This window comes from Dendrobates tinctorius, unplaced genomic scaffold (genome assembly GCF_039654945.1).
Source record: "Dendrobates tinctorius isolate UK_male_01 unplaced genomic scaffold, ASM3965494v1 ptg000062l, whole genome shotgun sequence".
NCBI classification, from domain to species: domain Eukaryota; kingdom Metazoa; phylum Chordata; class Amphibia; order Anura; family Dendrobatidae; genus Dendrobates; species Dendrobates tinctorius.
In genome coordinates this window covers 25,588,266-25,604,455 of record NW_027361730.1, presented here as the reverse complement: position 1 = coordinate 25,604,455, position 16,190 = coordinate 25,588,266, and the positions used below count along the sequence as shown (strand labels likewise).

Below are 16,190 nucleotides of genomic sequence, written 5' to 3'. Positions count from 1 at the left end.
GGAAGCAGCTGTGTGCGGGATGTTTTTTTTGCAGGATGCATTTGTTACTATGTCTTGGGATTGCTTTTTATGCGGGAGGAATGCAGTGTTTTTTTATATATTCCTCATGAAATATTATTAACGTGTAAATGGCTCATAACATTTTTAATTTTCTGTCTAAGGTCTTTTTTTTTTTGTTTGTGACAAACTGATTTTCTTTGATAATATATATAACAATTTTGTAAGAGATGGGAAAAGCATAACCAGGCATCCTGATCCTGACATTGCTTTTTTCCCCTCAATATTCATTATGTGGATTAAAAAACTGGGTATCACAATACTGTCTCTACTAGGCTCAAGGCTGCCAAATTGAACCTATAAGCAACTTGCGTTTGCATTACAGGGGGTTCAGAAAGGGAGGTTTGATTGGATGACAAAGTGAGCCCCCGACCATTTGTATCCAAAAGTCACTATTGACCAATAGAGCTAATGGGTTAAACGGCAAAAAATCAAAGGCTTGTCTGATCCAGACTGTTAGCCAAGCGCCTGCTCTATCTAGGTTTCTGATGCAGTGCTGAAAAGAACGCATATGGCTCTGAAAAAGGCCACTTAGTTACACCTACTATCTATACAGTATATAGCATAAGAATGTAAATACTGTTAAAAATTACTTTCAGGTACAGAAAGTTCTTCAGAGTCTTCTTTTTTAGAGGTTTCTTTCTTCCCCCAGAATCCTCCAAACCAGCCTCCACTTTTCTTCTCTCCAGTTTGTGCAGTCTTTTTCGCCAGCACTTTCTGACCTGACCGCACTACCTAAAAATAGATGTAAATAATAATGCATTAAATTTCTAAAATGATATTCAATTAAGCAATTGTAGTCATAAATGCATACTTGTAAGTATAATCAAATCATTTAATTTATTCTATAATTCAATGAAAAAAAACAAAAAACATTGAGAGCGGCTGTTATCACTCCCCCCTGCCCTTGACTGGTCTGCAGACATAACTCTACATGGCTGGCTGTCAGTCATGGTAGCGGGTGAATGATCACCGCACGCTCTCTGTGTGGTGAGCAGTGGCTGTTACAAATCCGGAAGCGAGCAGAAGAGAGCTTAATTTGCTCCCTGGAACGGCACTTAAAGTAACATAGTAACATAGTTATTAAGGTTGAAGGAAGACTTTAAGTCCATCTGGTTCAAACCATTCTAACAATTTAAATACCATTTTGATGCATTTTCTCCCTATATCTGCAGATAGATAACATTTTTTGTAGGCGACAGGTTCCCTTTAAATAACGAAAAATGTTACCTCTGCTTGTGCTTGTTGCCTAGCGAGAATTATATTAAATACATCAAGAGGCTTTTCCAATGCCTAGAAGAAGAAGAAAAAAAAAAAAAAGCTTACATATATGGCAATAAAAACATAGTGAAAATTTGACCTTAAAGTCAAACTGCAAAGATAGACAAAAAAAAGTAAAAGAATCAAACCCTTCAGAAAAATTATTCACTCATTTAAAACAGAGTTCAGACTAAAACATGGTTTACACACTCATTTCTGACCAATCAGTACATACTTATAGATACAATTGGTGTCAGCCAGTTACAACCACAGATATTTTCAATTTTTTATAGTGCTGCGAGTATCATAAAATATTTCTAATCCCTTTAACCCCTAATCGTGCGGTGATCCAATGATTGTCCCTGTTTCTCACAGCAGGGAACACGGCGCCTTCATCCCGGGTGGCGGCGCCGCCGCCCCCACAGCTATGATCCCTGTGATTGGCTGTTCAATGGAGATGACTCCAACTTTGACCAACTTTTCAAAGATCGGCCTGTCATTGAGCACTTCAGCAACGCCGAGGTGAACAATCCCCAAAGGATCATCTGCCGGGAGGAGTCCCCAATTCATTTCAAGGGGAGAATCAAAATCCGGCAATAACTGCCCATTAACAGGGCCAAGTAAGCAATGAAGCTTTACAAACTGTGCGATAGTACCTCGGAGTACACCCACAAGTTTAGGGTTTATGAAGGGAAGAACACCTGGATTCAACCTAGTGAATGACTCCCTGCCTGGGAGTTAGTGGGAAATGTAGGTGTACCAAATTCCACACACTGCTGGATCAAGGTTATCACTTTTATCACCTCTATGTAGATAACTTTTATACCAGCGTCCCACTATTCAAGTCCTTCTTTGCGTGAGCTACCACAGCCCATGGTACTATCCTCAAAAATCAGGCCTCCCTAGGATGCTAATTGGGCTGCTGTTCATAAAGGGTGAGAGCAGAGTCCAATGTAGTCACAACATGTTGGCGGTCAAGTACAAGAGGGATGTCCTTTTATTGACCACCATACATGGTGATGGCAGCACACTGTGTACTGGGGTACAACCAGAGCATGTAGGGAGTTTCTGTCTCTGATAAAGTCCTCCAGCCATACAGAGCCATGAGAAAAGCCAATGTCTGGTACAAAATAAAGAATGGAATCTCCAGCGCTGGACTTCAGTTAAAAATACATCATTTATTGTAAATTCTTAAAATAGAACAGAAAAAAGTATGGATAAGGACATACAGGCAGATGGGGTCTCTGGTGGAGACCACCAGAGACCCCATCTGCCTGTATGTCCTTATCCATACTTTTTTCTGTTCTATTTTAAGAATTTACAATAAATGATGTATTTTTAACTGAAGTCCAGCGCTGGAGATTCCATTCTTTATTTTGCTTCAGTCAACACCCCTGATCAAGGTGACTCCGTGCGCAGGAGGATTATGGATCGCAACCGAGACTGGTGAGCTGACCTCCCTTCATTTTCCCTATCCTTCTATAATTATAATGTCTGGTACAAGAAGCTGACCAAGCACATCATACATGATGTGCAGGCCAGACCGGGAAACCTTCCTTAAGTTTCAGGAAGTAGTGATTAACGTCCTAATATTTGGCAGTCAGAAAGGAGCGGGCCCCACTACTTCCGGAACTGAAAGTGCCCGTGTTGCAACAGGGAAACAGTTCCCCGGTGAGGTCACTCAAGCTGCAAAGAGTGGAAGGACACAAAGAGTGTTACAGAAGGGGGCTATGAAAAGGACACCATTTATCTGTCAGACACCTGCCTTGACAAACCTGGTCTGGGTATAAAAGACTGTTTCAGAGTCTACCATCATCCATTGACTAATAAATTTATTTCTGACTTGCACAACTCATGTATTCCAACCTGATGTACATTACATAAATCACGGGCTCTCCAAACAAGACAGGACACAAGCAAACCATTCCTATAAAGTCTGCATTCCAAAACGTCACGCCTTCCCTTCTGAGCCCTGCTGTGCAACCAATCAGTAGTTTCCTCCACATATGACGTATCAGCATACTTAAGAGAAATTACACAATAGACTTAGAGGTCTTTTATCTCTTGTTACCCTTGTGAAACTAAAAATAATGGGGGCTAAAATATCATTTTTGTGGAAAAAATGTAATTTTTATTTTCACAACTCAACGTTACAATTTTCTGTTAAGCACCTGGGGGTTCAAGGTGCTCACCACACATCTAGTTAAGTTTAAGTTTAAGGGGTCTAGTTTCCAAATTGGTGTCACTTTTGAGGGGTTTCCACTGTTCAGGCACATCAGGGGCTCTCCAAAAACGACATGGCGTCTACAAATCATTCCAGCAAGTTTTGCATTCAAAAAGTCAAATAGCGCGCCTTCCTTTTCGAGGCTTGACGGACGCCCAAACAGTGGTTTTCCCCCACATATGGGGTACCGGCATGCTCAGGAGAAGTTGCACAACGTTTGGGGTCCATTTTCCCTGCTACTCTTGTGAAAATAAAAAAAAATTGGGTCTAAAGTAAATTTTTTGTGAAAAAAGGTAAATGTTAATTTTTTCCTTCCGCATTCCATTAATTCTTGTGAAGCACCTGAAGGGGTAATAAACTTCTTGAAAGTGATTTTCAGCACCTTGAAGGGTGCAGTTTTTAGAATGGTGTCACTTAAATATTTCCTGTCATATAGGCTCCCCAAAGTCAATTCAAATATGACATAATCCCTAAAAAAATGGCTGATCAACTTTTAACCCTTATAACTTCGTAATAAAAAAAAAATGTGTTTCAAAAAGTGGGCTGATACAAAGTAGACATGTGGGAAATGTTATTTATTAATTATTTTGTATGACATAACTGACTTCAAAGTTTGAAAATTGCAAAATTTCAGTCAATTTTCCCATTACTTTCAAACTTAAATTCAAATCATATCGAATACTTTTTACTACCATCATGAAGTACAATATGTCATGAAAAACAACCTCAGTGTCATAGGGTTTCCACAACAGAGAGGAGCCAGAAGAACATGGCGCCTGATTGCTCCTACTCCTTCGCTGAGAAGAAGCACTTTTCCTTCATTTTAATGGTTTATTCCTTTTGCCAGAACAGGGGTTAATCGGCCATGCTGGAGAACCTTGAGTGTTATGATTGGGTCACCGAGGAGGAAAGCAAGACCAAGCTAAGCCACAGAAAACCAGAGAGGTTGGTAACTAAGCGGATTGCAGACCCCTGATCCTATCCACACAACTAGCAGTAGCCGTGGAGCGTACCTACGATGATTCTAGACGCCTCGACACAGCCGGAGAACTAAATAAGCCTAAAGTAAGAAAGGGGAAATCTAAACTGCCCCAGAGCAGACCCCAAAGGAATAGATAGCCCCCAAACATATATTGTCGGTGAGACAAGATGAAAACACAAACGCAGATAGGAAAATAGGCTGAGCAAACGATGGGGCCCAAACTAACTAGACAGGACAGGAAAGTAAAGACACTGTCTGCAATCACGCAAAAAACCCTGCAAAAAATGCTGAACACGTCTGATATAAAAAATACTGAAGTCCCTAGACGTCGCCCACTATATCAGCACTCTGGTATATTCTGAAAACAGAGCAAAGAGAGGCCAATCTAATAAGGGACAAAACAAACTGGCCCAAACAGTAACATAATGATGGAAATTCAGCACAGCCCCAGCCGGGGCTGGCTGACCACACAAAACTGAAATAGACAAAACCAAATCAAAAGTGAACCATAGCAAAAGAACACTTCGCTTGAGCATGCAGGGACTGAGCTGGAAACCAAGACCTCCAGAGGCAGGAAAAAATAACCAGCAGGGATAGAGGGAGTCGGCTGTCTTAAATCCAGTCAGAAACTCCCAATGTCCAATCGTCCTCCTCATTATCAGGTGGCAGGCCTCTGTTAATCAGATCAGCTCCATTACCTCCTGTAACCACCAGAGGGAGCCCAGAAAGAGAACTCGCGACCCCTCTGTCAATACAACCAGCTCCACTACCTTCACCAGCAACCAGAGGTAGGCCAGAAAGTGAATTCACAACATCTGCGGTCTCAGCTGAGCTCAGTTAGCCATTTGAAGGGTTAAAACTAAAAAGTCTAAGCTGAAGTTTCGTTTTATCCATTCTCGGAAGGTTTCGTTTCTCCATTTTTGTTGCTGTAAGATAAATTTTTGTAATTGGCATGGGCTGTCATGAAACCAGACTGTTTCTATCAGGTGCAAGATAAGGGAACCGGCGATGTGCTACTCTGAAGAATATGCCACTATACTACTTTCTATGATGGACATATATGTAGTTTCCGGTTTCCTTGCAATATTATTGGCTTATAAAGTGAAATGATGTTATTGGTAGTTGAGAACTTTGCATAATTAAGCGAAATATTATAAAAGAAGTGACTACAATAAACAGGTTACCGATCTCTTTGGATCGTCCCATACAGAGACACGTCTCTGTTTGGTCATTTGAGTTGCTAGCAACACTCTGTGGAATAATTTGGACATCACTGGCTCAACCGTGAAGGGTTAATTTAACTCTCTCCCTATCAGCCACTCCAGTTCCCTTTATAATCTGGGTCCTGATTCAAATCTATGTCAGAGCTAGCAATTGCTGCATGGCTTAGGAGGAGAGGAGTTCATATGAGGAGTGCTGAAGAAGTTATCGGTGACTGTTGCGAGGTTTGTAAGTGTGGTAATTCCCTTTCCTCCTCTTCTTTGGTTATTTTCCTTCTTCCACTCCCCAATACATTCCTGTTATATGTGAGTTAATATTTTGTATGCATGGTGTTTTCAGTTAACCCTCGTTTGTGCTGCCTCCTTTGGTCGGGTTTGGTGTATTGCGGTGCACAGCAGCGCCCCTCTTCCCTGAGTGGGGGAAGAGAACAGACAAGGGCTAACTCAGGAGATAAAGCAAGGATGGTGGCCCCAGCGTCTTAACCTTCAGAAGTATCCCGGAGAATAGAGAGAGCTAAGGCGCCCCTTAGTGTCTGGGACAGGGAAGGAGCCTCTGGTCCAGGGTCACCCAACAGCTGTGTCATGACACTCCTAATCAGTGGGATCTGTTGAAGTGTTCCACAGTTATTACCTCATAAAGTGACACTGGTCAGAATTGTAAAATTTGGCCTTGGTCATAAAGGGAAAAACAAGCTCAGGGGTGAAGGAGTTAATGAAGCTGTTTTTCTGGAGCTGTTACGCACTATCAGCATCGTGTTTGGTTGCAGATTTAGAATAGTGTCCCATCAATTTTTTGACCAAGGAGACCGATTTCAATCAGGCCAAGTTGCCATTTTGGCAGCACTCTACCGTAAGGACTTGCATTAGGGTATCCATATAAATTCCCCCAAAATGGGATTCAGAAAGAACCAATTGCGGAGCCATTCAAATTCATTCGGGTAGGTAGGTGTTCATCTTTATTAGACGGAAATAATAACTTGGTAGGTCTAATAAGATGAATACCAACAGAAAGGAGGCCATTATAATCAATAGCTCTGTTGGAGCTCCTTCGATGGGTTGCGTCTGGATCCCGTTTTTATGAGATTAAGGCAGAAATTAAAACAAGTGTTCAGTATACAGCCATGTAAAATGTGATCTTACACACATACATTTTGCTCCAATTTGTCAGATTTTTATATGTATAAAGCACCATAAGTTAAAATGCATTTCAATTTATGTGTATGAGCAGAGTTTTTCAGCACTTTTTTTTGAGCTGAAAACGCCCCCCCTCGGCTTATACACAAGTCTTTGTCCAGAAAACCGGAGGGGGAGGGGAAGCGGAGGAGCAGCAGCAGCAGCCGGCGGCTGTGGCTAAAGCCTGTGCCGATGCTTAATAGTGCGCACAGTGACGACTGCAGGCTTCCAGAAGACATCATACTCGCCCTTCTCCACGCTGTCGCTGCATCTCCGTTGGTCCCGACGCCGGCAGCTCTTCCTGTGATAAGCGATCACGTGGCACCGCTCATTAAGGTAATGAAGATGCATGCGCCTCCACTCCCATAACCGTGGAGTGCGTATTCATTACCTTAATGAGAGGTGCCACGTGATCGCTCAGTAGGAAGAGCTGCTGGAAGCTGGCACCAGTGAGAAGCTGTGAGGGCACGCTAGAAGAGGGCGAGTAGGATGTTTTTTTGTAATAGCAAGCATGCATACAAGGACGGGAGGGGGCCCCATGCATACAACGACGGTACAGGGGGAGCCATGCATACATCGACGGGAAGGGGGAAGCCCATGCATACAAGGATGGGACAGGGGGAAGCCACACATACCAGGACAGCGACAGAGGGAGCCACGCATTCCAAGACAGCGACGGGGGGGGGGGGGGGGGGAGCCACGCATACCAGGACAGAACGGGGGGGAGCCATGCACAGCAGGACAGGGATGAGGGGACAATGCATACCAGGCTTATACTGGAATTAATAAGCTTACTCAGTTTCCCGTGGCAAATTTAGGTGCCTCGGCTTATACTCGGGTAGGCTTATACTCGAGTATATATGGTAAGTAATTCTGGACTATTGATATTGCATCCATGCCTCACATTTTAAAGTTTTTCCACATTGCGTCACTGCACAACTGCATCATGGTCCCTATAGGTAAAACAGCAGAAGGTCTAGATGTTACATTCAGAATAACTTACACATAGCTACATTATGGCCATCTTAATCACCTGGATATGCTTTGTGGTTTCTTCAGGAACCTTTGTTTGGGTCAGTTTGGCCTTGTACGCATTCTTGTAGCATTTTAGGTTTTCCCTGTGTTGTGTAATGTTACTCCATGACCACATTTTTGTTCTTCGTCTAACATGAATTTCCAAGATACTGGTAATTGCATATTTCCACCTGTATATAAAACAGGGAATGACAAGAAAGAGCTATATGAATATTAATTGATTTGTTAAAATGTATTTTTTTTTCAAATAATTATATTCTTTAGAAAGGAGATTAGCAATTTAAGTTAAATAACTCCCAAAAAAGGAAAACTCTGGCACAAAAATAGTATTTTAGTGATAAAAATGTAGTATTAAGTATTTCTTGAACATCAAGCAATATAAAATTCTGTGAGAAAACTGCGGTATCATTATAATATCTCCAGCACTAGATTTATTCACTTAGGGGTGCAGTTTGTAAAATGGGGTCACGTAAGTGTGTGTGTGTGTGTGTGTGTGTGTGTGTGTGGGGGGGGGGGGGGGGGTTTCTACCGCTCTGGCACCTCAGGGGCTCTGCCAATGTGATATGACACCCGCAAACCATTCCAGCAAAATCTGCATTTCAATATGGCGATTCTCTTCTGAGCTTAATGTACCTGAAAAGTAGTTTACAATTACAAATCAGGTATTGGCGCACTCAGAAAAAATTGTGTAATCAATTACATGGTCCATTTCCTCTTAATAACCCTTTTGAAAATTAAAAACTTGGGGCTAAAACAACATTTTAGTGAAAATTGGTACATACAGCGCCTTGCGAAAATATTCAGCTCCCTGGAACTTTTCAACCTTTTTCAACATATCATGCTTCAAACAAAGACACCAAATGTAAATTTTTGGTGAAGAATCAACAACAAATGGCACACAATTGTGAAATTGAACAAAATGTATTGGTTATTTAAAATTCTTGTGGAAATTCAAAAACTGAAAAGTGGGGCGTGCAATGTTATTCGGCCCCTTTGGTGTTGCGCCACCTTTTGCTGCGATTACAGCTGCAAGTTGCTTGGGGTATGTCTCTATCAGCTTTGTACATCGAGAGACTGAGATTCTTGCCCATTCTTCCTTGGCAAACAGCTTGACCTCAGTAAGGTTTGATGGAGATCGTTTGTGAACAGCAGTTTTCAGCTCTTTCCACAGATTCTCGATTGGATTCAGATCTGGACTTTGACTTGACCATTCTAACACCTGGAAATGTTTATTTGTGAACCATTCCATTGTAGATTTTGGAATCATTGTCTTGTTGGAAGACAAGTCTCAGGTCTTTTGCAGACTCCAACAGGTTTTCTTCAAGAATGGTCCTGTATTGGCTCCATCCATCTTCCCATCAATTTTAACCATCTTCCCTGTCCCTGCTGAAGAAAAGCAGGCCCAAACCATGATGCTGCCACCACCACCATGTTTGACAGTGGGGATGGTGTGTTCAGGGTGAGGAGCTGTGCTGCCTTTACGCCAAACATATCGTTTGACATTGTTGCCAAAATGTTTGATTTTGGTTTCATCTGAACAGAGCACCTTCTTTCACATGTTTGGTGTGTCTCCCAGGTGGCTTGTTGCAAACTTTAAACAACACTTTTTATGGATATCTTTGAGAAATTGCTTTCTTCTTGCCACTCTTCCATAAAGGCCAGATTTGTGCAGTGTAAGACTGATTGTTGTCCTATGGACAGACTGTCCCACCTCAGCTGTAGATCTCTGCAGTTCATCTAGAGTGATCATGGGCCTCTTGGCTGCATCTCTGATCAGTCTTCTCCTTGTTTGAGATGAAAGTTTAGAGGGACGGCCGGGTCTTGGTAGATTTGCAGTGGTATGATACTCCTTCCATTTCAATATGATCGCTTGCACAGTGCTCCTTGGGATGTTTAAAGTTTTGGAAATCATTTTGTATCCAAATCCGGCTTTAAACTTCTCCACAACAGTATCACGGACCTGCCTGTTGTGTTCCTTGTGTACAGAGACTTGATTACACACAGGTGGATTATATTGATCATCATTAGTCATTTAGGACAACATTGGATCATTCAGAGATCCACAATGAACTTCTGGAGTGAATTTGCCACACAAAGTAAAAAGGGTTGAATAATGTTGCACGCCCCACTTTTCAGTTTTGAAATTTCCTCAAAAATTAAAAATAACCAATAAATTTCATTCAATGTCACAATTGTTGTGTTCCACTTGTTGTTGATTCTTCACCAAAAATTTACATTTGGTATCTTTATGTTTGAAGCATGATATGTGGGAAAAGGTTGAAAAGTTCCAGGGAGCCGAATACTTTCGCAAGGCACTGTAATTCTGTTTATCATATGTTAGAAAGCTCATAACATACAACCATAAATGAATTCACTTCCAAAATGTGGTCAAGTGGGTGGGGATCTGCAGTTTTGGTAACATATCAGCTTTTCAAATGCGACACGGCGCCTGCAGTCTATTCCTGCCAAATGTGGGCTCTAAAATTCAAATAGGGATCCTTCCATTCAGAGTCCTGACATATGGCCAAACATACAGGACATCATAATACTCAGGATAAATTTCACAACAAATTGGGTGGTACATATTCTCCTGCTTCCTTTGTGAACATGAAAAATTTGGAACTAAAAATTATGTTCCAATGTCATGAAACTCTGTGAATCATCTGTGGGTCCAGAATGATCACCAAACTCCTAAGTAAATTCCTTGATGAGTGTAGAAGTTTGGCTCACGTGTGGTAAATTTATTCTGCTTTGGCACCTTGGAGGCCTTTCAAATGCAACATAGCGTCTGCAGTGAACTGCGGCCAAATCTGATTGCTGTTCACCAAGGGAAACCAACTAACCTGAAGGAGCTGGAGCAGTTTTGCCTTAAGAAACAGATAAAAATCCCAGTGGCAAGATGTGGAAAGCTCAGAGACTCATCCAAAGCGACTTGCAGCTTTAATTGCTGCAAGTCTCTTCAAAGTACTGACTTTGGGGGGGGTGAATAGTTTCCCACACTGACGTTTTCACTTATTTTGTCCTATTGGTTATTTGCTTCACAATAAAAAGAAAACCTAAATGTTCACAGTTGTAGGCATGTTTTTTACATTTACTGATGCAAAACCTACAAAAACTAATTTCAGGCTGTGAGGTAGCACAACACTAAAAACTGCCAAGGGCGAGTGAATACTTTCGCAAGCCACTGTACTTTGCCATTATTCCAGTGAAGCACCAGAAGGGTTAACAACCTTCCCGAAGGCAGTGGGGAAATGGCACAGCTTGTCGGCGCATATGCACATTTAAATCTCGGCTCAATGATGAGCATAGATCTCAGTCTGCGCCACCTCTGCAGGGAGATCAATGTGCACAGTGGGGACTCCACACCTGCCTTCCGCCACCAGGATGACACCACCTCCTCCTAGCCCAGACCCTGCAGCACTGCCCAAGACTCCAAGTCACGCCTGCTGTCAAATGACGTAAATGTGACCCTGCTCCTGTGACCCCGTTCCACTGCCGCCGTCCCTCCCGGTAAGCTACATTCTGACAGTAAGACGCACCTGTGACCCCTGACATGCCGGATCCTTAGGATAGGAAAAAATAATTTTTAACCTATTTTTCACCTCTAAACTTATTGTGCGTCTTATAGTCAGAAAAATACTAAATTATTTTCGACAGTATGACCGTTTTGAACGCACAAAAATTATAAGTTCAAAAAAAGTGTGATTTTTTCAAATTTTGGATATTTTCATAAAAACTTCAACTATAATGTGTCACAAAAAAAAATAAAATAAAATTAAAAACAAACAAACAATCTCAGGATCACTGGGATCTGTTGAAACGTTCCAGATTTATTACCACATAAAGTGACTCTGGTCAGAACTGAAAAATTTGGCCTGGTCAGGAAGAGGAAAACAGGCGGTGGCATGAAGGGGTTAAAATCTCAACTGCTTGTTTCCACCACTAGGGGGCTCTAAAAAGCTTCTAATGACAGTAGAGAAGGAATATTCAAGATTGCACAGATCTTACTTACAAGGGTAGAAAAGTTAAGGTCTGATAAAAAAAAGGAACATTACGCACACCTTATTGTTAGACTACACAATACAGCCTATAATGTTTGAAAGAAGCAAATGGATAAATAGTTGCTGTACTAAAGCAATAAAGTCACACTGAGGAAAATCAAAATTATCCACAGTCACAGCTGATCAGTCTTGACTGGAAAGCACGTAATATCCTGAATAAAAGGAAGACTTCTCGGAGTAGGCACATACCATTCACTGGGGTCTTCTTTCAGCGTTACTGCTGGTCGGAACTTTCGGTATGGAGCATTCCTAACCATGTAATCCACAGACTCCAACACGTCAATCATGCTGAGGTACTATAAGTAAAATCAGAAAAATAAACTATATTGACAAATGACTATAAACAAATCGGTCACATTGCGACTGGAGAAACTAACTTGTTGCCTGTAAACTCGGTGGCAGGTGTAGGTAATAAGAAGGGAAGGAATGTTACTTGCCTGCGGCTTGGTTAGTTCTATGGAGATGTGCTGAATCTCCATGTTCCAATCTAACTTTGGCGTTCGCAGTTCGACTTCTGCATTTGGATTGATGTAAAGCTTGGCTGAAGCAGACACTGGCTTAAAGACTTGAATGGAAAGAAAAATGAAATGGCAACACAATATTCAGTAGGAAGATATTAGGCACTCACTATCGAAATAAAACAAAAATAAAAAAAATTCAGATAAAAGGAACATGGTTAGGATTGATGAAATTCAGGATAGTGGGGAGTCCAGTCTTTTATCTGTAATGAAATGGGGCACTAAAGGCCCATTTAAAAAGGCCAAAATAGTCCCTGATCATTGTGGACATGCTGGTAATCACCTGACAAAAAAGGCAAAAACACTTTCTTGTTGGAAGAGTTTAACCAGGTAATGATCAGGTTATTTAATCTCCTTCCTGACCTGGCACATTTTTTGGTTTTATCATATGTGCTGTTTTAAAAGGTCTTTTTTTCTCATTTGGATACTGAAATAATTTTTGGCCCTTTTTTAATAATGCATGGGGCTTTATTTTTATATATTTTTTGTTTATATCAGGGGAAAATGTAACGAAAAAACATGGATTTTTGTGATAACTCACCGTAAAATCCTTTTCTCCGAGACGCTTATTGGGGGAAACAGGACAATGGGTGTATGCTACTGCCGCCAGGAGGCTGACACTAAGTGAATGAAAAAAAGGTTAGCTCCTCCTCCGCAGTATACACCCGCGCCTCGATTGTAGGCAGAACCAGTTCGGTGTAAAAGCAGTAGGAGATGTACAAGACAAAATCACCCTCAATGCAGGTAACAACTTGTCTAGAAAAACCACCTGGTATCATAAAAACCCATTAATAAACAAAAAGGAGCCAAATGGCTAACAGGGAGGGTGCTGTGTCCCCCAAAGAGCGTCTTGGAGAAAAGGATTTTACGGTGAGTTATCACAAAAATCCATGTTTCTCCTTCGCTTCATTGGGGGACACAGGACAGTGGGACGTACTAAAGCAGTCCCTGGGTGGGAAGTCGACTCACCGGTCCAAGCTACACACACCTACTGTGTAAAGGTGCGCCACTGCTGCTTGGAGAGTCTTTTTACCCAGGCTGCATCTGCTGAAGCCAGCGTATGGACATTAGTAATGTTTGGAGAATGTGTGCCGGCTGGACCAGATTGCATACCTGCTCCGCTGATACCTTGTGCCAAAGAGCCCAAGAGGCGCCCACTGGTCGAGTTGAGTGTGCTCTGATCTCTGCTGGCACAGCTGCGCCTCCGGTGCGCTAGGATTCCTGAATCGTCAACTGAATCCACCTGGCTATGGACGCTCTTCAGGCAGCAAGTTCCTTCCTGCGACCCTCGGGGAGCATGAACAGCATATCTGTCTGACGAAAGGATGCCGTCTGTGACACGTACCTCCTGGGAGCTCTCTCCAGGTTTAACGTATGAAGAACCTTTTCCACCCGGTGTACTAGTGCCGGGAACAGGAGGACAAGGCAATATCCTCACTAAAATGAAATGAGGAAACGACCTTCGGCAGAAAAGGGGGAGCTGGCCTAAGAACCACCTTCTCCTTGTGAGATATCAGGAATGGAGCTCGGCAAGATAGAGCTGCCAGCTCCGGGACCCGCCTTACTGATGTTATCGCCACGAGGAACACCACCTTCCAGAGAAGGTATGTTGAAGAGACCTCTTGTAGTGGATTGAATATAGATCCCTGCAGAATGCTTAGGACCAGGTTAAGGTCCCAGGTGTCCCGAGGGGTCCTATAGGGGGGTACCAAGTGTGAGACCCCCTGACTGAAGGTCTATACCTGCAGATTGGTAGCGATTCTGTGCTGAAACAGGACAATAAGGCAGATATCAGTCTCCTAAGGGAACTTGGAGCTAAACCCGAGTCCAGGCCAGACTTGGGAAAAAAACGCCAAAATGTTGGGAATAGAGACTCTCAGTGGAGAACGGCCGTGGTCCTGACACCATGAAAAGACAATCCTCCAGGTGTGGTGAAAAATATGTGCTGAGGTGGGCTTCTGGGGACTAACCATTGTAGTAACCACATTGCATCCGAACCCAGCCTAGGTCAGAATCCCAAGACTCAACGGCTAAGCCATCAAACACAGGGCCACTGGGTTCGGGTGGTAATTCGGGACCTGTGAAGGTAGGTCTGAGCGCTCTGGCAGTCGCCAGGGAACGTCAGCGAGTAGCTGCACCAGGTTTGCGTAGTACGCCCGCCGATGTCAATCTGGCGCCAGTAGCACCACTGGAACCTCCTTCTGACTTGATCCTCTTAATGATCCTTGGGAGTAGCGGCAGCGGGGAAATAGGTATGGGAGGCGAATACTGGTTCCATGGCAGAACCAACGCATTCCCGGCGACTGCCTGCGGGTCCCGGGACCGAGGCGACCAAAGTGACCAACTTGGCGCCTACCCAGGAGGCTGTCAGGTCCACGTCCGGCGTTCCCTAACATCGGCATATTTGCCGGAAAATCTCGGGGTGTAGTGACCATTCCCTGGACATAAGACCTTGCTGGCTGAGGAAGTCTGCCGTCCAGCTCTCTATGTCCGGAAAGTGGACGGCCGAGATCACCGAGTGGTTCCTCTCGGCCCAGTGAGGGATGTGCCTCACCTCGTGCATGGCTGCTGTGCTGCGGGTGCTCCACTGGTGATTTATGTTAGCCACAGCTGTGGTGTTGTCCGACTGAATCCGGATGGGGCGACCTGCTAGAGGATGATGAAAACGTTGCGGAGCCAGCCAGATTGCTTGAATCTCTAACAAATTGATTGGGATGCATGCCCCCTGTGGCAACCACCGTCCCAGGGTTGCGTGATGGTGAAAAAAACTGCTCCGTAGCCGAGGAGACAGGCGTCGGTTGTGACCACCAACCCATAGTCCAGGGGAAAGCGTTTCCCCTGAAGACGGGAGGAACTGACTGTCCTCCATCCAAGTGCCTGTCTGACCTGCCTGGACAACCGGCACTGGTGGTCGAGTGAGAACGGGTTCTTGTCCCATGATGCCAAGAGAGCGTGCTGCAGGGGGTGAGGATGGAGTTTGGAGAAGTATCTGGACTCCTTGCCGAAGAGCTAGGGCCTTGTCTCGAGGGAGGATTACCAACCCTCGGGAGGTGCCGAAGATCATCCTTAAAAGGGAACTCCTCTGAGCTGGGACCGGGGATGATTTCTTCAGGTTGACCAACCATCTTAAGCGGGCAAGAGTATCTTGCATTGACGCTCTCCTCGCATGCTCGATATGAAGGGCCCCTGATCAAGAGGTCGTCCGAATGAGGCAATACGACTATGCCCCAGGAGTGCAGGATGGCTATGACAACCGCCCTAACCCCTGTGAACACTCCGGGGGTGGTAGGTAGCCTGAAAGGGAGAGCTGCGAAGCGGCAAGTGTAGGCCGTTGATAGCGAAGCATAGAAATTTCTGATGTCGATAGTGGCCAAATATTCTCCCTGTTCTATGGCAGCTATGACAGAGCGGAGAGACTCCATCCGGAAATGTCTGACCCTGACAAAACTGTTCAGAAGCTTAAGGTTCAGAATGGGTGTGACAGCCCCATCCCTTTCGGGGGGCCGTGAACAGGTTGGAATAGAAACCCTGACAACTTTCTTCTTCCAGTACGGGGATGACCACCGTATTGCCGGAGCAATTCTATGGCCTTGAACAGGGCCTATGCCCGGGATTCCATTTTGGAAGGACGAAAAAGCAAAAAAATCAACTTGGGAGCTG

The 16,190-nt window shown here is 43.7% G+C and overlaps 1 protein-coding gene across 2 annotated transcripts in view; it reads right to left on the bottom strand.

Annotated features, from left to right (window-relative positions):
• The window catches only part of VPS13C (vacuolar protein sorting 13 homolog C), a 518,321-nt gene that overhangs the window by 335,694 nt on the left and 166,437 nt on the right, over positions 1–16,190 (bottom strand). For both annotated transcript variants that reach the window (XM_073579421.1, XM_073579422.1), the window contains 5 exons: positions 12,450–12,577; positions 12,202–12,308; positions 7,950–8,121; positions 1,288–1,350; positions 651–792 (listed from right to left, as the gene is read on the bottom strand). In XM_073579421.1, the coding sequence (XP_073435522.1) occupies positions 651–792; positions 1,288–1,350; positions 7,950–8,121; positions 12,202–12,308; positions 12,450–12,577 (612 nt within the window). The remainder of the gene's footprint in view (positions 1–650; positions 793–1,287; positions 1,351–7,949; positions 8,122–12,201; positions 12,309–12,449; positions 12,578–16,190) is intronic.